At 37.1% G+C, this 21,253-nt stretch overlaps 1 protein-coding gene across 2 annotated transcripts; it reads right to left on the bottom strand.

Moving 5' to 3' along the window:
• Nucleotides 1-4,437: 4,437 nt before the first annotated feature.
• On the bottom strand, nucleotides 4,438-20,569 carry LOC129240306 (protein tipE). Of its 2 annotated transcripts, none has more exons than XM_054876024.1 (2): nucleotides 18,750-20,569; nucleotides 4,438-6,850 (listed from the first exon to the last, which is right to left on the bottom strand). In XM_054876024.1, the coding sequence occupies exons 1-2, from the start codon at nucleotides 20,117-20,119 to the stop codon at nucleotides 6,787-6,789; spliced, it is 1,434 nt and encodes a 477-aa protein (XP_054731999.1). In that variant the 5' UTR covers nucleotides 20,120-20,569; the 3' UTR covers nucleotides 4,438-6,786. The 2 variants fall into 2 exon arrangements, with proteins under 2 accessions (XP_054731999.1, XP_054732000.1); XM_054876025.1 differs by lacking the exon at nucleotides 4,438-6,850 and having other exon boundaries at nucleotides 18,761-18,829; nucleotides 18,904-20,569.
• Between the last annotated feature and the right edge of the window lie 684 nt (nucleotides 20,570-21,253).

The raw sequence follows: 21,253 nt of genomic DNA, 5'->3' as shown, positions 1-21,253 counted from the left end.
CGTGACCGGTAAATTAGTGCTTGACATCGTTTATGAAAATCTTCTATCTGAAGTAGAAATATGTAAATTCGCTAGGGTATGTATGGATGGTGCAAACGTCATGAGAGATGATTTCGCGGATCAGCTAAAAAAGTACGATATTAATGTTTTTCCTTTTATTGTGTAATTCATAAACTTCTTTGAATTCAAAATTTGTAAGCAACCCCTTAACCACAGTAAATTTACGTAATTTTTAAAAAGCACTAATGCCAGATATTATGTTCTTAAAATGTTCACGGAAGTTTGATGGTTAAGCCGTGGTGATTCCCTGAATATATTATTTGCTTTAAGGAAAGAAGTATTGGAGTTTTTACGTTTTAAGAATTTGGTTGGAGTAGCAAAAGTAGTACAGACTTTATAGCATAGTGATTTTATTTTGGTCATAACATTTCTCTCTGGTATAACAAATTATTTAATTGAACTGAATTTGAAACTCGAGGGAAGGGAACAACTTTAACCCGTTTATTGAAAGAAATTATTAATTCTCAAACCATTTTATTTCTACTTTTTGCTGAAGTTCGGTCAGAGGATTATTAAAATTTCCCACAAACCGCTGCTATTATTGCAGCGACAGAGATTCCTACAAAAATTATCATCATGCTAAACTATTGGAAACTTTTTTTGTAAATTTGAGGATTGATCTCTTTACTTGTGATTTGAGCAAGTTTGATTTTCAAATTAAAGTAGAAATAATAATCCTACGAAGTGAGATACATTTTTGTGATGGAAGTGATGTAATTGAGCTCTGGAGAAATTTAGATAACAGTTTGTATCCTTAACTCAAAAAACTCACTTTTTCATTCCGAGCAATTTTTTTTTGATTTAAAATTTACTTGTTCCAATGATAGCACGGTAAAATTAGGCCAAAACGTAAGGGTGAAGCTGCTAAAATTCATAACAAGCTGAAAATGGATGAAGTTGTTCAAAACATACGTAAAAATAAAATTTTGCACCTGCAAAGGGAAAAATACTAAACACGAGTTTTTGCAACTGTAAAAAGGATGCAGTGCCAAATGTGGTTGCAAAAAAGTGGGTCTGTATCGTTCTCTGGCGTGTACAAATTGTCAAGACCGTTCGTGTTCTAATGTTGAATCACCAACAGCAGAAGATTCGTCCGGTTCCGACGAACTGGAATGCGATACTTCATTGTTGGCGCAATTTACTTGCAGACAGGATGAAGAAGAAGAAGAAAAAGAAGTAGATCGAGAAGAAAAGGAAGAAGAAGAAGACTGTAACATATATGACTCTAACCCGGAATAATACATTTTTTATGCACGCTTTTTTAATTTTAATTCCGTGTTAAATCCATTTTTTACTTCCGTTTTTTTATTTTAATCACAACAGACCCGTGGAATGGGCCATCTGGGGATACCACGTAAAAAAAAACGCGCTAAACACACTACCGCCGAGGTGGCGTCGATATGTGTGCATATTATGACACTTGCAACTCTTTACTTTACCTTTTTTGTAGATAATTTTATGATCTACAATTTTTGTCTGAGTTAATTTTGCGATAAAACTGACCGTTTTCGAGAAATTCACGAAAAACTCATTTTTTTAACATTTGACCTCGAGTCAATTTTTTCCCCCCGGCCGGATCGATTGGTAGCTTTAAAGTTTTGTTTTTACACATGTTTTGAACAATTCCATCCATTTTCAGCTTGCTATGAATTTTAGTAGCTTTGAATGTCTAAATTGACCTGACTATGAGAGAAATAAATGAGTGTAGTGCGATTACTCTGTGCGCACCAACAAATTCGCAAGGTCAATTTTGCCGACCTCTGTTTTAGACCCAATGAAAGCGTCTAACTGTCAAGTAACGAAGTGTCGCGGTGGCAAGCTTGGCAATTTGATCGGAAGTAAGCAAAATAATAATCAGCTATTTGACAATTGCCATTTGAAGCTCAAGCTAAACTTCGCAGGTTAAAAATATTAAAAAGGGAAGGGGAAAAGTAAGATATTTTTGTTGTCAAAAGGTTGATATTTCAAGGATATTTTCGGGTTGGCTTCCATTGTTACCACGAAAAAGTTGCTTATAATGTGGACCGAATTTAAAAATTATAACACACAAATGTAGACACAATATCAGCCTTTTGATTTATAGCACCCTTTATAAATTATCATTAAGAATTAATAGCATTATTTAACGTTGAAAAACGCATCTCTTTTGCACAAGCTTGAAAGACGCTTATTTTGCTTAAATAAAAACACAGAAAAGTAACACTATTCACTTATAAATATTCTTTATTAATTCAAGATTTGATTTAAAGCTATTTTTACTCAATAATACTACGAATTTGATTAAAATTCTATTATTAGAAATGTTTTTCTAAATGTTTGAAAATTGCAAAATAAATGTGCAGGACGAACTGTCAAAGGAACGATAGTGAGAAAAGAATAAAGCGAGAAAAAAAGAAAAACCCCAATTAACCAACAATTAGGTTCGATAGAACTTTTGTAGTTTTTAAAAGAGTAAAATTGACCTTTGGCCTTGGATAAATCATTATTTTCAGAAATAGTGCAAATTGGGACTAAAAAATCGCGGGGCTTTTTTGTTTGGGAATCTATATATTTTTGCGCGATTTTCAGTCCAAATTTTTCCCTGCGGTGTTTTTGTTTTAAAATATACATATATGTATACATGTTACAAAAAAAAAATTATAAAATAAAACTTTTATAAAAATAATAAATTTTTCGCCAGCGAAGTGAAGTATAAAACCTTAAATAATTGCTGGGTTACCAATCGCTTTATACATTTCTTTTCAACGATATTTCAGTACAAGATACAAGATGCCAAAATATGCCAATTATATATATTGTAATTGGCGCTTGCACCCTTTTTGGAGGTTTGGCCGAACCCATTCTCCTATTTGCTGGGTGCGTCTCGATGTTGTTCTCCGAACGGCAGATATTTTTATGAGGAGCTTTTTCATGGCAGAAATATACTCGGAGGTATGCCATTGCCTGCCGAGGGGCGACCGCTATTAGAAAAAATGTTTCTTCATTTTGGTCTTTCATCGAGATTTGAACCTTCATTCTCTCTGAATTCCGAATGGTAGTCACGCACCAACCCATTCGGTTACGACGGCCGCCAATACGGTCATCAAAAACCTAATTTTTAAGCATTTCCTGGGGGCTCACAGGGACCCTAGGAGTTTGGGTCTTTCATAGTTATAATTGTGGGACTTTGCTTTTTCTATTGCCACGCCCACTCCCCCTCCGGTTGCCCCCTCGGCAGTTGCCCGAATGTGACTTGACCCACTCGCGTACAATGGCTTTTTTCAGCGCCTCGAGACTGGTGAAACTTTGAGTTCGGACCTTGCTCTCCAAAATGGCTTAAAGAGAATAATTCAGCGGATTCGCGTTTGGTGAATTTGAGCCATTGTGTGGACGTTATGAAGTTCGTAACGTTGGTTTTTAGCCATTTTTGGTTCACTCGAGCTTTGTGAGACGGTGTCGAGTCCTGTTGAAACGTTCATGGAATGCCACCGAAAATTTTGTCTGCCCACGGCTTCAAAGCAACCTCCAGAATACTTTCCCGATAATATTTCGCATATACCTTGACGCCGGCGGCCGCCGTAGCCGAATGGGTTGGTGCGTGATCACCATTCGGAATTCACTGAGGGGTCGTTGGTTCGAATCTCGGTGAAAGCAAAATTAATAAAAAACATTTTTCTAATAGCGGTCGCCCTTCGGCAGGCAATGGCAAACCTCCGAGTGTATTTCGGCCATGAAAAAGCTCCTCATAAAAAATATTTGCCGTTCGGAGTCGGCTTGAAACTGTAGGTCCCTCCATTTGAGGAACAACATCAAGACGCTCACCACAAATAGGAGGAGGAGCTCGGCCAAACACCCAAAAAGGGTGTACGCGCCAATTATTTATTTTTTGTTTTTTTATACCCTGACGCCAGGCACGATGAAAATGAATGGAGATCGCCCATCTACGGTTACAGCGGCCCAAACCATTACCTGGGAGGGTGCTGCCTTCTGGTGGCTAATCGATGGCTCAAATTCTCGTATGAACGGTTGGTCAAATAAACCCTATCGTTTTGGGAGTTTACGAATGGACTTGTTGCTGTTTTAGTTTGAGATTATGCGCCTTTTGGAACTTGTTTTTTTTCAGTATGCGGCGGATACTACGGTAAGATATATTTAGTTCTTTCGCTGAACTGAGAATCACTTAGAACTGAGAATCACTGAGGTCAATTCCTAAGCCTAATTAACTTAACCTACACAGTCACAGGGAGATGAGTAATTCTTAAAATCAAAAATATTTAAATTACTAAAAATTCATATTGACATTTCTGAATGTAAATATATTTGTTGTAAATATGTTCGAGTGCATATACAATACAAACCTTCGTTCTTGAATTCAAAAATTATTAGTAGGCTTCTAAATGCGTTTATTATTGTTGTTTTATTATTGTTTGATTTTTTATCTTTTTATTGTTTCAATTCTAGTACCATTACAATATTATATTATAATAGTTAAAAATGTGCATTTTTATGCCGCTAGTAATTTAATTTATTTAGTTTAGGCTTTATTCGTTTATTAGCTTTTTTTTGTTTTTTTTATTTTTTGTTATAATATGTTTTGTCCCTTTTTTTTAGTTTAATTAGCTTATTTTTGTAATATAGATGTGCAAATGCAAATGCGCATAACATATATATGTATGTATGTATGTATAATAATTGTAGAAAAGGAAATCACCGCTTACTGTTCACTGTTGTGTCGATTATTTTTGGTACTAATTAGATACCTATTGGTTTAAGGGAAATGTTTGTGAGGCTTAATGCTTTTTGCTTTTTTGCTAAGCTTTAGCAGTTTATAATATTTCTAAGATATTTTTTAGGAGTATGTTTTATTTTCATTTATAGCTAACAAAAGTAATTGTATTTATTATAATAATTTTTTGTTTTGTTTTCTTCGTTATTTTGCAACTACCGGCGTTCTTGTGTTTCTTTATCGCGTTAAATATTTAACTTGTATTTTTTTGTTTTGTTTTTTAATTTTATTACTATTTTAATAAATATGAGTGAGACTTTTGTAGAAGAAAATTTTATTAAAGTTTTTTCTTATTTATTTGTTTTGTTTTTAACTTTGTTTACAATTTCTTTAAAGCTGTGAGTTTGCGTACGCATTTACTTATGTTTACATATAAGTAATTTATAATTAAATATAAATTAGTTTGACTTGAATTAATACCTAGAGGTCTTCCCTATGCGTTGAATGTATCTTCGTATTCAAATAAAATATATACATATATATTGGTTTAATTCAATAAATGAATGCATTAACAGGCAAGCAAAGAACGAGAGCGCGTATGCGATAGAGCTAAATATTTATTTAAAAAAAATATGTATTTAAAGTCCTTTGAGTTAACTAACAAAATATCTCTGGATTTGTTTTAAATTTTGGAATTTTTTTCTATCGTTTTTCCTAATGTTTGGTCACTTGCTCGTTATAATTTTTTCACCAGCAATAAAGTTGATTTGCATTTGGTCTCTATTTAATAATTATGCGCTTAAATTTTCAATAAAAAAAGTTTTTGCCTTCAGTCACATATCTCAATCCCCCACAACCATGATCCGACATAGGCCAATCAAGACCAACAACTCGTTTCATGAAATGTTCGCTTTACCTGGCCAGCCTTGGCCCACAACCAAAATCGCTACAGCTGCCCTCTTTATGGGAAAACATACATTGCATATGTATTAGGTCGGAATGCCTACATACGCCTATACATGTGTACATATGTTTTTAGCTCGCTTGTCTGCTTTGCCGGTTTATTGCGCTTCGGATTCTGTTTTTAATTCAATTTCGTTATTTGTGTAAAAGTGGCTAGCTAAGTAAATACAGTTATTTACTTACTTTGAGATTTAGTCTACATTTGCTTAAACTTTAATTTACTATTCAATTAAAATTTTTACAATACATTTCGAAATTTTCTAGTTTTTGGTCTCTTAACACCTGCCCACATGCACATACTTATGTACTATGTACATAGGTATGTATGTATGTATAAGCGCGGTATGATGATTAATGTTAGAGATAGTCTTCATCCTGTCCCGAGATTATGATTTGGGTTATTTCAAAGTGAATTTAATTCAAAGTGTAGTTGTTACTGTTGCATGTAGAAATGTATGTTTTTATGTAGTTTATAGGTATTTATGTGTGTATATTTGCATGCATGCACCAGCGACACTTTATAATGTTCGTCTGTAGCATATGAGTATTGATACGAGGGTATTACTGTAGTTACTTCGTATATATTGCAATAGCTCGTATGTATGTATGTAGTAGATGGATACGTCTTATGAAATATATGGTTTTTTGTAACGAAAACTAATTTATTTCAGATTAAAAAACAAGTTAATTTGTTTTCGCTTAATCATTCCACAATTCAATTACAATACTATATTCAATTACTTAGAAGAAAACAGCACATAACTACATACATACATACATGCGTGTGTAGTTGCTATTTTTCCTTCGTAGTGATTCCTTAATTGTATTTTTTTTTAATTGTATTCAATTTATTGCATTGTCTTTGTGCTGCAACCAAAAAGTACTTAACTCATTTATTAGCCTTGTTTTTTCTTGCGGTTTTGTATGTGTAATTTTATATCGTAATTGTATTGCATCGTACGAGCTGTAACTTTTAAAAGCTAAGTAGTAAATAGGTGCGCACACATTTCATTGTCCAATACGAAAGCGTACATCATCCATGCCGTGGACTTTGCGTTTTAAACTGCTGCCGTCGGCCCAGGAGGAGTTGAGATACTCGTCGTCATCGTCTTGCTCAAGTTTCTGAAAAGAGCAAAAATGCAAAAAATAAGTGAATATGAAATTACAATATTTTGGAGTGTGAGAGTAATTTTTAGAAACCGAAGTAGAAAAGTTCGCATTAAGTACCTTCATGAAAATAATTAAAAAAAAATATTAGTTAGCTTTTCTGGTTGTATTTTTAGCATAATTTTTATTTAACGTTTTTGAACTGATTGCCTAAACAGCTACAGTCAACCCCATTCTCATCTCTACCTGATAGGTTTGATTGTTGATACGCAGTGCCATTGCGAGAGCTGTGGATACTTCTGGTGTCCGACGCCATCTGACGTTTCCATTGGGAGGTTCGTCCAATTTTACCATAAATACTGGGAAAATGTTGTTAAGTGAGCCATATTATTTATTTATAGTAGCTTTAAAAATTCATATCGCAAAAAAAAAATGGAAATTTGTATGCGATTATTTCACACGTGGATATTAACAAGACAAGAATGCATCAATGAACTAAACTCACTATGCGGCAGGCGACCACCATCCTTTACCACTGTAAAAAACTAGTGCAATGAATTTTTTCGTGGTGGCTGTTCGATCACCGACGAATTCTGTGAAGGTCGTCCGAAATCAGTTGTTATGCCAGAAAAATCGATACTGTATACAATTGAATTGAGCAAGATCGTTATGTCTCGTACCATAAGATTGAGTCAATCTTGAGCATTAGGATGATGGTAATATAATATTATATAAATATGTAGTCGTAAGATGTTCCATGATCACTTTTTGGTAAAAAAGATGTGTTCGAGTTGGGTCACATACAATTTAAAAAACGCCCTGAAAGCACGACTGGATGAAGTGCTTTAAAAATCGGTTCAAACTAATGCAAGAGTGTATTAATCACCATTTGAAAAACAATAAAATCGTTTTCAATCACGAATGTTCATTTTCCCATTCCTAGGCCAGAAATATAAATAACAACCCTAGTAAAACATTTGGGTACATTTTGAGTTAATCAAAATATGTTAAATAATTTTTCAATTGATTTGATTTTATCCAATTTGGCTGAAAATATATTACTTGCATAGAATGAAGCAACTGCGCAAAAAATCTTCCCACTTAAAAAGTGTATACCATTAAAATAATTATTATTAAACACTTTAATATTCGAGATTTTTATTCTGAAAAGTGTGAAAAAATTACGATCAGAACGAAAATGCCAAATGCAATGCTCACAAAGGAGCATTTATCAATTTTTAGGCTTATTAGGGCATTATTCATCAAGGTCAATTAATTTTCAGAGCAAATTTGTAAAATTGTATGATTTAAAATAGCTGCATTCATATAAAATTCTCATAAAGGGTGATAAGATTGAAGGTACTGTCAAACTAAATACATAATTGTTTTCAGTACTCGTTGACATTTCATCATGGAAAAATTTACACCTTAACAACGTTTACAAATCGTGCAATTGTATTACGCAAATCGACGCTCATCGATGTTCGCGCGATGAACTCAGGCCTACTATTAGTATGTTGTACAGTGATAAGACCGACTTTTGGCTTAATGGCTGCGTCAGTAAGCAAAATTTCAAATTTGGGCTGAAGAACAAAACGAAGCCATTCAAGAACAGCTATTACATCTATTGAAAACAACCGTTTGGTGTGGCCTATAGGCTTTAGGAACCGATGATTCCTATATTTCTTCACAGACGAGGCTGGCGCCAATAGACTTTTATTTGTATGGGTATGTAAAGTCTAAGTGCAATGTGGATAAAGCAGCTTCAATTGAGGCATTGAACATTACAAAAGCTATTCACGAGATACCGATCGAAGGACTTCCGCGAGTAATTCACAATTGGTGTTTACGAATAATCGAATTACGACGCAGTTGCGGCCAACATTTGAAAGGGATTATCTTTAAAAAATAAATGTCACGAATGGTTCTAAACAAAAATAATAAAGGTTGCCAAATAAAATTGAATTTTCGTTGTTTTAGTTCATTTTAAATTCCGATACCTCTAAATTAATCACCCTTTACATAATTTGTAAACAAGTTCTCTAGACTAATTTCAGCGAAAAAATAATTTCAATTCATTGATTACATCAGGCAGAGAACCTAATCCCTAGTTAAAGAAAAATATACAATACATTTGCACTAAGATGGAAAAAATATGCGCAGATGAACAAGCCACTTGATTCCAACCAAGGTCGCACCTCATTGCATTTCATTTGCAAGGCGAACGGAAGAGCGGAGTATTTCTTAGTAATTTGCACATAGGTACATATACTTGTCCACATACTTATGTTCATATGTATTTGCATTCAACCAAGAAATGGCAACCAATGTACGACCGTTTAACATTCTGGCCAACAATAACAGCGAAAATGTCAGCAACAATAAAAATATTAACATTAGCGCCGACTGTGACTGAATCGAAAATGGTGACAACCACTATTTGCACTCGAGCATTTAGCGCAAAGTGTCAACCCTAATTTTCCAAGGGGACAGAAATTTATTTTCAAATTCAGGTCAGTGTAGCTTCGTCAATGTATGCATTATATTTATATAGTTACAATGCTATTGCATCCACACTATTATTGCCTGAAGGAAAATTCCCGATTCCGAACTGGTGTCCTTCTAGTTCATTTGAAACCAAGAATACACATTTTCATTTCACATTTTGCACAAGCGACTAGCGACTAGGAAGTGACCAATGTTCTTACTGATTTTTAGGACTATTTTGGTACTTGAGTTAATTAGGGATATTAGTTATAGTTCACCTGCATTTTCTTTTCGATTATTTCATACTTCTTCTTCTTAATTGGCGCTATAACCGCTTACGCGATTTTGGCCGAGATTAATAAAGCGTGCCAGTCGTTTCTTTCTCGTGCTAACCGGCGCCAATTGGACACACCAAGTGAAGTCAAGTCCTTCTCCACCTGATCTTTCCAACGCAGAGGAGGCCTTCCTGTTCCTCTGCTACCACCAGCTGGTACCGCATCGAATACTTTCAAAGCCGAAGCGTTTGTATCCATTCGGACGACATGACCCAGCCAACGAAGCCGCTGGATCTTTATTCGCTGCGCTATGTATATGTCGTCGTAAAGCTCATACAGCTCATCGTTCCATCGTCTACGATATTCGCCGTTGCCAACGTGCAAAGGTCCAAAAATCTTACGCAGAATCTTTCTCTCGAACACTCCAAGCGTCGCTTCATCGGATGTTGTCATCGTCCAAGCTTCTGCGCCATACGTTAGAACGGGCATGATGAGAGTCTTGTAGAGTGTTAGTTTTGTTCGTCGAGAGAGGACTTTACTGCTCAATTGCCTACTTAGTCCAAAGTAGCACTTGTTGGCAAGAGAGATTCTACGTTGGATTTCAAGGCTGACATTGTTATCGGTATTAATGCTGGTTCCCAAATACACGAAGTCTTTTACAACCTCAAAATTATAACTGTCAACAGTGACGTGGGTGCCGATACGAGAGTGGGCCGACTGTTTGTTTGAAGACAGGAGGTACTTCGTTTTGTCCTCGTTCACCGCCAAACCCATTCGCTTTGCCTCTGTATCCAGTTTGGAGAAGGCAGAACTAACAGCGCGGTTGTTAAGGCCGATGATGTCAATATCATCGGCATACGCCAGCAATTGTACGCTCTTATAAAAAATTGTGCCTGAACGATTAAGTTCTGCGGCTCGTACGATGCTCTCCAACATCAGGTAAAAGAAGTCACAGGAGTGCGAGTCACCCTGTCTGAAACCTCGTTTGGTATCAAACGGCTCGGAGAGGTCCTTCCCAATTCTGACGGCGCTGCTGGTGTTGAGCAACGTCATCTTACATAGCCGTATTAGTTTTGCGGGGATACCAAATTCAGACATAGCAGCATAGGTAACTCCTTTCCGTACTGTACTGTACTGTCGAATGCAGCTTTCATACTACTTTCCAATAATAATGGACTGGCGCTTGCATCCTTGAGAGGAGCTTAGCCGCAGCTTCTCCTCCAATTTGTGGTGCGCATTTTGATATGAAGCTAGAAGCAGGTGGTTTTTATGAGAAGCTTTTTCATGTTAGAAAAACAGTCAGGATCATTTGACTGCCGAGGGATGACCACTGTTAGATGGGCAGTGGAAATCAAATCATATCACGCAATAATATAATGGGCTGACAACTATAATAATAATCTATTTTTATATGCATTAATTATAATTTACTCTGCCAACCACGATGGTCTATTAGAATATAGAGAGACCCACCTAGGTCTGGAGCCCTATTGTGATGTTTGTGAAACGAATATTGTGGAAGCTTGCAGTCTTCAAGTCTGTCAGACGTCCGAAGTAGTAAGAGTCCAGATTGAAGTCATTAGATGGAAATCCCATATGCTTCTTTTGAGTTCCCACTAGGCACTGCATGGTCATGGTGCCAACCACACTACTCATGGAAGACTGGTCTAGTTTGACGAAGGACATAGTTCTGTTCTCTCTTCTTCTAGGCTAGATCTGTATAGTTAACTCGAAAGTGGGCTCCATAGTCCATCTATTGTTGGACTGCTTGATGGAGTCCTTATCCATAGCTTGAATCAGGATAAAGGGATTCCCATATACCAAGCACAGTTGACTTGTTCAAGATTGGTTCCCATGCTTGCCAGCTTGTCATTACTTATTGTACTGAAGAGGTTTTATGTTAGCTTGACTGTCAGAGTAGAGAGTGATAGGTTGTGGTACAACGAAGGCGTCCCTGACCCACAATGCAGCTTCTTTTATAGCTGTAAACTCAGCTTCAAAAACACTATAACAGTCATAGACTTAGGGCAACACTTCTGAGTGAATGCTACTCTCGACCCTGTTATTTAACCTTCAGCCGTCAGTGAAGATAGCCACTGACCACGGGCCAAGGTTCTTAACGCTATTCCATTCATATTCACATTTTGGGACTCGCGTGGGAAAATAATTTTCAAAACAGAATTGTGGGGCAGCTCCTTTCAAGAAGGCACCGATGGTTGGTTGGTTGGTTTATGGGGTGATTCTTCCAGACTCCAACTAAGCTTTCCGCACCATTTTGTTGCCACATCCTTGTTACTAACTTGTTTACCAGTTATTTACAGCATGACTATATCCAGTCTGTGCGGTTCAGGAACCTTATCAGGCTGTTGACATCTAAGCCAGACAGCTGCTCAAGACTCTCGAACAGCGGTTTGCCCAGGGTTAACATTCTGTCCTGGGCAGGGCATTCGCAGAGGAAATGGAAGATTGTTTCCTTTTTCTCCGGTTGTTTGCAACTGTGATAGTATGTGTTGTAAGGCATGTTCATTTTGGCGGTTTGTTCCAGGCGTCCCGTCGTTTCATGTTTACCAATGTTGGCCACTGCTTAAGGTTGTAGGTGGGCCATAACGTTCTGCTAATTTTGCATTTCGTCTGGTCTCTCCATCTACAATCTGCGATTCGGAGGTATTTTAGGAAAATTGAACTCTTGAAGGCGCCGATACCTCAATAAGTATTTTTGAAAAGCTTAATTTAGATTTAGCAAGTAACCAAATCACTTTTTACACTTCATAAATCACACTCTGCAGAAGCAAATTGTATAATTTTCTAAAATATTTTACTTATAAGAAGATCAACATACTTTGGCATGCATTTCAACCAATTTTCGAAACTACTGTGATTTGAACAGCTTTTGAAACTTAACTTCGAATTTTATTTTTGGTCTGCATGATAAGGAAGAAATCTCACAGGGTATCAAATAAGGACTGTACAGATGAAGACCCATTGGCTGGATGTTTTAAATACTGGACAATTTACTTGCACAATAGGTGAAAACTAGCATTGTCGTGATGGGTAATGGCTCGCCTTAATGAATAGTCTATCTTATTTTTCCAACGACTTTGGTATGTCTAATTCATCTGAAAAAACAGGCGACCATTTGTTTCGAAGTGCTCCATGCACGAATAACCGTTTTGAAAAACCCAAGTCGTCTATAATTTCTTAGTTTCGGATGAATAAGCATAGATGCACGATTTTTCCCCTGTTGTGGTATCATCTTTTGATGTGCCGCACTTAAATTTTGACAACACTTCTTTGCATCAATTGACGCAAGTCATTCAACAGATTACCAAATTATGCGGTATTCAAAGCGAACGTTTCTTTTTTACTATGCCTAGGGATGGGTTGAAATCTGAATATTCATCCACGCCTGGGTAATTATCTATAATTCTTCACCACTACTCGTATACGCGGTCATTTACGGCCACCCTTGCCGAATGGCTTGGTACATGACTACCATTCGGAAGTGCACGGGTTTCAAACCCAGGGCATGAAAAGCCAAATCATAGAGAAAGTTGTTTTTGTATAATTATCTAATTACTTAGCGTAACCACAAAATGGGCACTTCACTAGTTGAATGCTCTTTCGATAGACTTTTAGAAGTGCGCTTTCGACTGTTGCAATCAAAATTCCTAACAAGAACCGCTTAGCAACATGTTTTTGGCAATTCAATGTAATGCATTTGAGCGATGGTAGCAACAAGCATATTTACCGTTCCGTTGTTCACTAGGATGTACTGAAGATTACGACCCTTCAACAAAAACAGGGTACTGATAGTGAAAGCGATTATGGCTAAATTCATGCTTTACCTTTTTTGTCATAAAAAACCTCTACTTTCTAAAAATTTACACACGGCATTTTTTCTTTTGCCATTTAATGTGCTTGAAATTTTCTTACCCATGGCTTTGGGTAACTTACTAACGCGAGTACTCGGCTAAATAACATACCTGGGTTCGGTATTTCAGAATGTGACTAATCATACCTCAATCTCACCACGATCCAATCTAATCTAATGTAAAATCAGTTCACGCATAGTAACGATTTTTCCCGATACAATAACTAATTTTAGACGACCTTTACCAGATCTCTAAGGAATTCAGAAAACCAGTAACTGGAGATGGTTGGTGATTGATCAACAAAAGTTCAAGCACACTACTTTTCATCTACGCCGAAAAAATGTTCACGAATAAATTAAAACTTTAGACCAAAGTGAATATTAAAAGTACGTTTTGAATACGATTATCATTGAAAATTTCCAACTTTACCATGACAATGTCAGATTTCCCGTGCTCGTACTGATGTTTCCATACCTCAAAATTTAAGTAGCAACCCTCGTAGGGGATCAGCTAACCTGATTGTAATCTAAAGTATGCAGAGTACAACTGCAATGTGCCCGCCTCTTGCCATTTACCTACTTGTATTTGCTCTCTTCTACAGATAAATGTCCATAGTTGGTAATGATTAGCTGAAATTAATCGAGGCAAACGCGAGGGCTTTGAGCGTATTGGATGTCTACTTGTGTAGGTAAATGTGTACAGTGTACTAAATACACCTATTATATACACTGTTCACTTAATTTTGTATAATTGGATTTAGGGAATGTATTCAAACGGAACAATTTACTAAGCCTATTACAGTAAACGTAATACCGACTATGGTACGTACATAAATATTTGGAAATGAAATAACTTGTTTAGGTAGTTAGAGTGAATAGTTTTTCTATTTCCAACAAATGAAATACCTTCGTTGCTGGGCCTTAGGTAGCCATCAAACAGATATAGGTACAAATATGTGATAGGTTATACAAACACAAACATTCATAGAAATGAGTTTAAAGTGACTCCTTTCTTTCTCTTAGACAACAGATGACATCCCTAAAGTGATAAAAATATATCACTGGATCGTCTTAGTATATTCCAGCAATAAATGTGTAGCTTTACAAAAAAAATATTTATATTTCTTCAAATAGTCAAGCTAAAGCTTTGTAGAGGCAAAACTATGAAGGACTATATCGGGCGCGCCCAGTTTTGAAGTAAGAAGTAGCCGACTAGGCGAGTTGTTGGAATTCTTGCGACCTGTTCGCTGATTAAGTAGATATTTCCGATATATTTATATTTATATATTGTATAATGGGCTTTTGATGGGATTGGGCGGCCGCCGTAGCCGAATGGGTTGGTGCATGACTACTATTCGGAATTCAGAGAGGACGTAGGTTCGAATCTCGGTGAAGCAGCAAAATGAAGAAAAAGTTTTTACTAATAGCGGTCGCCCCTCGGCAGGCTATGGCAAACCACCGAAAGTATTTCTGCCATGAAAAAGCTCCTCATAAAAATATTTCTCATTCGGAGTCGGCTTGAAACTGTAGGTCCCTCCATTTATGTCACAACATCAACAAATAAGAGGAGGAGCTCAGCCAAACACCCAAAAAAAGGTGTACGCGGCAATTATATATACATATAGTATATAATGGCTTTTAAAAAATCTGTATTTGTATGTGTGTGAAGTATGCACGCAGTTCATGTGCAGAGAAAAACAAAGGAATCATTGGTCGGTTACCTTTAGTTAAAATATCAAAAGAAGAGTATATCAAGCTGTACATGCAGTGAGAAGTCCTTCCGTCCGGACTGAACTTTATATACTCGCGCAAATTGTAGTAAAATTTAATTTGAGCGAGCGGGACGATGAGAGTTTTCTCCAAGCAATACATACATCTGCGGAAGGATGTACTTATATGTATGTAGGTATGTTCCTGGTTGGTCGAGATTGTCTTATTTGAGGCAAGACGCACGCCAGTTGGTCCATAAATAGAGGGACTTGCAGTTTCAAGTCGACTCCGAACGGCAGATATTCTTTATGATCTTTTTCATAACAGAAAGACACTCGGAGGTTTGGCATTGCTTGCCGAGGGGAAACCGTTATTATAAAAAACTTTTTCTAACCGTTGCTGTTTCCTGCACGAGGTTTTGAATCTGTGTACTTCCGAATGGTAAGTATGCACCAACTGTTTCAGCTACGGCAACCGTCAAGTTTTTTCTTCTTCTTAATTGGAGCGATAACCGCTTAACAGATTTTAGCTGAATTTAACAAAGTGCGACAGTCATTTCTTTCTTGTGCTAACCGGCACCAGTTGAACACACCAAGTGAAGCTAAATCCTTCTCCGCCTTTCTCTTCCTCTGCTACCGGATCGTTTGTATTCATTCTTTATTCGCTGCGTTATGTCTATGCCGTCGTAAAGCTCATACAGCTCATCGTTCCATCGCCTGCGATATTCGACATTGCCAACGTGCAAAGGTCCAAAAATCTTCCGAAGAATCTTTCTCTCAAACAATCCAATGTCGATTCATCGGATATTGTCATCGTCCACGCTTCTGCGCCATACGTTACGACGGGCATGATGAGAGTCTTGTAGAGTGTTAGTTTTGTTCGTCGAGAGAGGACTTTACTACTCAGTTGCCTACTTAGTCCAAAGTAGCCCTTGTTGGCAAGAGAGATTATACGTTGGATTTCAAGGCTGACATTGTTATCGGTGTTAGTGCTGGTTCCTAGTACGTAGTTTTTTGGCATTCACACTAACAAAAATTATGGATTTTGATAAATTGGACCGCAAATATGGCTCTTCTAAATACTCGACCCATGAGCCACCTGAGGGGTCAACTTGCAAGCATTTCTTTTTTCTTAATTAATTCTTCATCTTTCTTAATTCTTTCTCTGAGATAAATTCAAAGTTGCTTTCTCTTCTTTATCAGATTTTATTACATTTTCTTCATTAGTCTCGTTGTGACGCTTGCATTTTGTAAACAGCTAAAATTTAATTAACTAGGCGATTTTTGTACTGTCTAATCTTATTGTGCAAAGAAGCTGCATTACATTTTATTTTTGGAATGAAATTTTTATTCCATGAACGTTAACGAATACAGCTTTAGGCGGTTCTACTTTGACAAAACACAAATTTTAATATTCCGATGGAGCAATGAGTTGTATGAGCATTACGGCGACATAGACATAGTATTGAGAATCGACACAGGCGCAGATTGGGCTATTCGGTTCTTTACCAGGGGTTCAAGCGAGCACCCACATACTCGTAGAAGTTAAGTGTTACATTATTCCAATTATAATTTCTCAATGAATCTCAGTCATTTGAAGTGATATCGATCACAATCTCACCGCTCATAGCAGAAATCTCAAATCAACACACACAGTCACATTCAATCACAAAAAAGGTTTAACTATGCAGCATAAAAAATATATCACCAAACATTTTTGCATCACTTGGAAGAGGCTGAGAACAAAAGAAGACCGGTGTGTGGATAGCGAATGAATTAAGAGTAAACATTTATTGAACCGAATTACTGCATTCAAAACGGTGCTAAAACAGAGTCAAATGCAGATAAAAAGGAATAAAAGTGTCACATACCTATGATAATATTGTACGAAAAGAACTGATCTCAGCGAGTTCAGACAATTCAATAGGAACACCTCTAATTGAGTAATTATTGAATAATAGTAAAGGGTATCTTTTTCCATCATGACATATAATTAACATTCTTGACCTTTATGTTCCATTGAAAGAATAATGGTAAATCAGAACTGTAAATATGTACTAATATATACTAATATGTAGAGACCAGCCATGTTTCGCTTCCGTACAACAATACTGACTTTACGTAGGAGCTGAATATTCTTAGTTCAGTCCGCCTGCAGATTTGCTAACTCCTCCATACTGTATGCATTCGCTCGAATGCCGCCCTTGCTTCGTCTAGCCTGCAGTTGACATCTGCTCCACCATCTGCCATGATGATGCAGCCGAGATAGCAGAAGTTTTCAACGAATTCCACCGGGCATCCGCCTTGCGTTATTGTGGTTAACTCCATGGCCTCCAGATGTCTGGTGAAACTCCATACGCCTTCGTTGGTAGTAAATGGATCGCTGATATCGCCTTTGTGAAGGACTGCCAGTTCAGAGTTCTCGTAGAGAGCTTTGATGAGGCTGATCATATTGGCGGGAGCTCCCTTTCTACTCAGTGCCAGCCATATTGCGTCCCGTTTGATAGTGTCGAACGCCTTCTTAAAGTCTACGAACAGCATGTAGAGCGGGGAGCACAACTCAATTGATTGTTCTACTATAATCCGAAGTTCGCTGGCTTGGTCAACACAGCTTCGGTGAGGGCGAAAACTAGTTTGCTCGTCTCTCATCTCTTTTTTTCGGATGCGAAAAGAGTTTGTGAATTATTGTACTTGCAAACTGGTAAAACAATAAACTTTTAACATTATTGTAACCTTTTAAATCAGCTGAAGAAAAAAATTCGCGAAGAAAGACCCAGTTTGGAATAGAAAACATTATTTTTGGGATATTTATGGATAAAATCCATAAAATAAAGTTCGAATTGTTGCAGCATCCATCGGATTTGGCCCCTAGTGACTTCCATCTGTATCCAGATCTAAAAAAATGCATGCGTGGAAAATGATTTTCATCAAATGATGAGGTCATAACAGCTGTGGCAGCCCTTCCAGGTTCTCACTTCAGGGAAGGAATTTGTAATTTGGAATCTCTTTGAAACAAGTGTATTGAAGTTCAGAGAGACTGAACGAGATTGAACAATGAATTGTATTTCAAACCATAAAATTGTGTGTTTCTTATCGAGCCCCAAAGCTTATGGAACAATCTAATATGACTTGGCTCGGATTTTTAGACAGTCAGACATTTATCACAAACTCAGAACTAACATTTAAAAAAGCAGACGTGCTAGCAAGAAAAAAATTATTTTTAAATAATCTTTAAAATCGAATATCTTGAACACGGTGGACACCATGTTATATAAATTCATCAGAATTGGCCTAAATAGTAGTGCCCTTTTAGTATCTATGTTGGACGACTTTCCCGTTAACTCTGTATAGCTTGTTATAGTCTGCTATAACCTGTACAGGCTTTACGCCATTTTTAACGAATACTTAGCCATTTTAGAAAAGGCTGAAAAATAACCTTCTAATCTGAAAAATAACCTTCTAATATTTCTTATATTCTAAAAAATAACCTTCTAATATTTCTTATATTTTTTAAGTAAGGAAATAATTACACCTAAACAAATATTTTCCTCCATCTCCCATTTTTCACTTACCCCTGCACAGAGTTTGAAGTCGACAGCACACCATTTTCCAGTGAGTCACGCGACAATTCGTCCGCCATTTGCACTTTAAGCTGATGACCGAATGAATTTATATCAGAATTTGGTGTCATTTGTGAACCAATCGGCGATTGCGCCAAATACTGACCGGGTGTTGTGACCGAACCACCCTGTGATATTGAGGTTGTCAGGCCAGGCCCACCATTCGGCAGACCAACATCCACACAACTCTCACCCGTCGTCGAGCCCATATTAATAATTTGACTGCCGGCAACATTATTAGCTAATGCAGCTCCATCACTCTCGTCCACCTCACCCTCATCAATATCCATATCCTCGGCATTTTTATCGAGCGGCGCCGTTTCTTCATCCTCATTATAGATTTTGAAGTACGCATATGTCAGGTATATCACCGATATAATAAACGATGGTATCGGTATGGCCATCGAATAGATCAGATTCAATGTGTTCTGCCAGTAATCTAAATCGCTTATCACTAAACTTGGATCCACTTTCGAATAGTAGCATGGAAATTTAATGCCAACTTTCGTATAACGCTTTAGCCAAATTGTGCAATTGAGCATAGGCGGATAACCGCAACCCTTAACGTTCGGGAAGAGGCGCGCGCCAACATAAAAATACATCGAATTATTACCCATAAGACCCTCATTCAATTCGGAGATCTCATCGAAAGGGTGACGCTCCTCATTAATGAGCATACCACCACCACCACCCATGCCCAAATCCTCATCGATTGGCTCCTCATCGACGAGATAGCCACTTATGCCATCACCAATGGCAACACCATCACTACTACCAAAGCTGATCGTATCCAACTGTAGACCACTCGTCGCGGCTGACGCAGACCCGGCCATAGATGCGGATATGCCCTGTGGTACATCTAATTGATTCGCTTTAGCGGCATCACTCGTAGCCGCATCATAATCATAATCACGTATGGCACGCTCATAGCGATCCGTACGCTTCACAGGCGGCAATTCACGTTCCGCCTCTGCCAAATTGATGTGATATTCGGTGAAATTGAACTCGTCTGTGTAGTTGTACAAGTTCAGTCGATAGTTAACACGTATTTGTGTACAAGTGTAAATATCCTTTGTACAACCCTCACGACACGATGCCCACGAACAGTTCTTCGCGCCGAAATATGTTTCTACATCGTAGGTTTCGCACAGAGCTGGCACCTCTTCGAACTGCATGAAGATCGTTGTGAATGCGGGCTCTATAACGAAGGGCACAAGAAATAGAAAGGCGAACATGCTAAATGTGCCGAGTAGAATGAAGAAGGCAGTGGTGTAGAAGAGCATTTTCTCCTTAAAAGTGCGCTCTTCCAGTTCGTCACCCATTTTTGCTGCTCTTGTTGTTGTTGCTGTTTAATTGAATGAAATAAACTTACACTGATGTGCGTGCTATGAAAACGCTGGTTGCGAGGTTGTGACGTTTAACGTTAAGTCGATGAATCGATACGCCGAGTCGAAGTGTTTCGAAATAGATATAAGCGGGCTTACTATTTAAGATTTTAAGTGTTTTTTTGCTTTGCAATATTTATTTGTGTTTTTTTATTTTTTTTTATTTTTTTAATTGTGTACTTTTACCGTTTCCTTATTTTGTTCACCAAATGTTAGTCGCTGCCGTGTTTCGCAGCAGTTAAGTTAATTTTAAAATTTTGTAATAAACGTTTACAAGTTTTTAATAATTAATTGCGTGTTTTATGTTTAGTACTGTTTTTAGTTTTTATTTTAAATAATTAAATTTTAATAAATGAGTTAATTAATTCTTAATCGTTATTTAATTTTATAGAGGCTGGAGCGTATGACTGACTTAGCAGCTTAGTGTGTATGTATTTATTAAAATACTCGCGCCTTGTCACTTTAATGAGCTTTGTATTTCTTTTTATTTGCTAGTATTGTGGTGTAGCATTATTCTTATATATATTTCATATATATTTGAAATAAGGTTACAGTGCAATTTATATATATCACAGGGGGAGTTGCCTTCTCTTCTCTGCTCTTGCTGCCTCTTCACGCATATTAGTTGATGTTTTTACTACTTTTTCCCACTACACCACAACTTTGTTGTTCTTTTATTAACTTTTTGAACTTGTGCTTGCGATTTTAGTATTTTCTATGAGACAAGCGATAATATGTTTTTGTTGGTTTCCTCACGCAATGAAACGTCTACACTTTGGGAGACAAACTGACAGCCGACAAACGATTTACGCTATGTATTTATTTCATATTGCTATAGCTGTGGTTACTAGAGTTCTTCTTACTCTGATTGTTTTTCTTTTTTACGTTGCAAATCAGCTGTCACTGTCGCCTTTGCTTTATTATTTTTACTGTGTTTTGGTGGTGCGACTTGTCTTCTTTGGCGCTTGTACTATTGTCATGTCGTGAAAAGATGTTTAGAATGTTAAAGTTTTCTCGTTATGGGTATTGCTTTTGGTTTTATATGCAGTCAAATTTGATGTTGCTGCTCGT

This window comes from Anastrepha obliqua, chromosome 3 (assembly GCF_027943255.1).
Source record: "Anastrepha obliqua isolate idAnaObli1 chromosome 3, idAnaObli1_1.0, whole genome shotgun sequence".
Taxonomy (NCBI): Eukaryota; Metazoa; Arthropoda; class Insecta; order Diptera; family Tephritidae; genus Anastrepha; species Anastrepha obliqua.
This window is presented reverse-complemented; position numbering and strand designations above follow the sequence as displayed.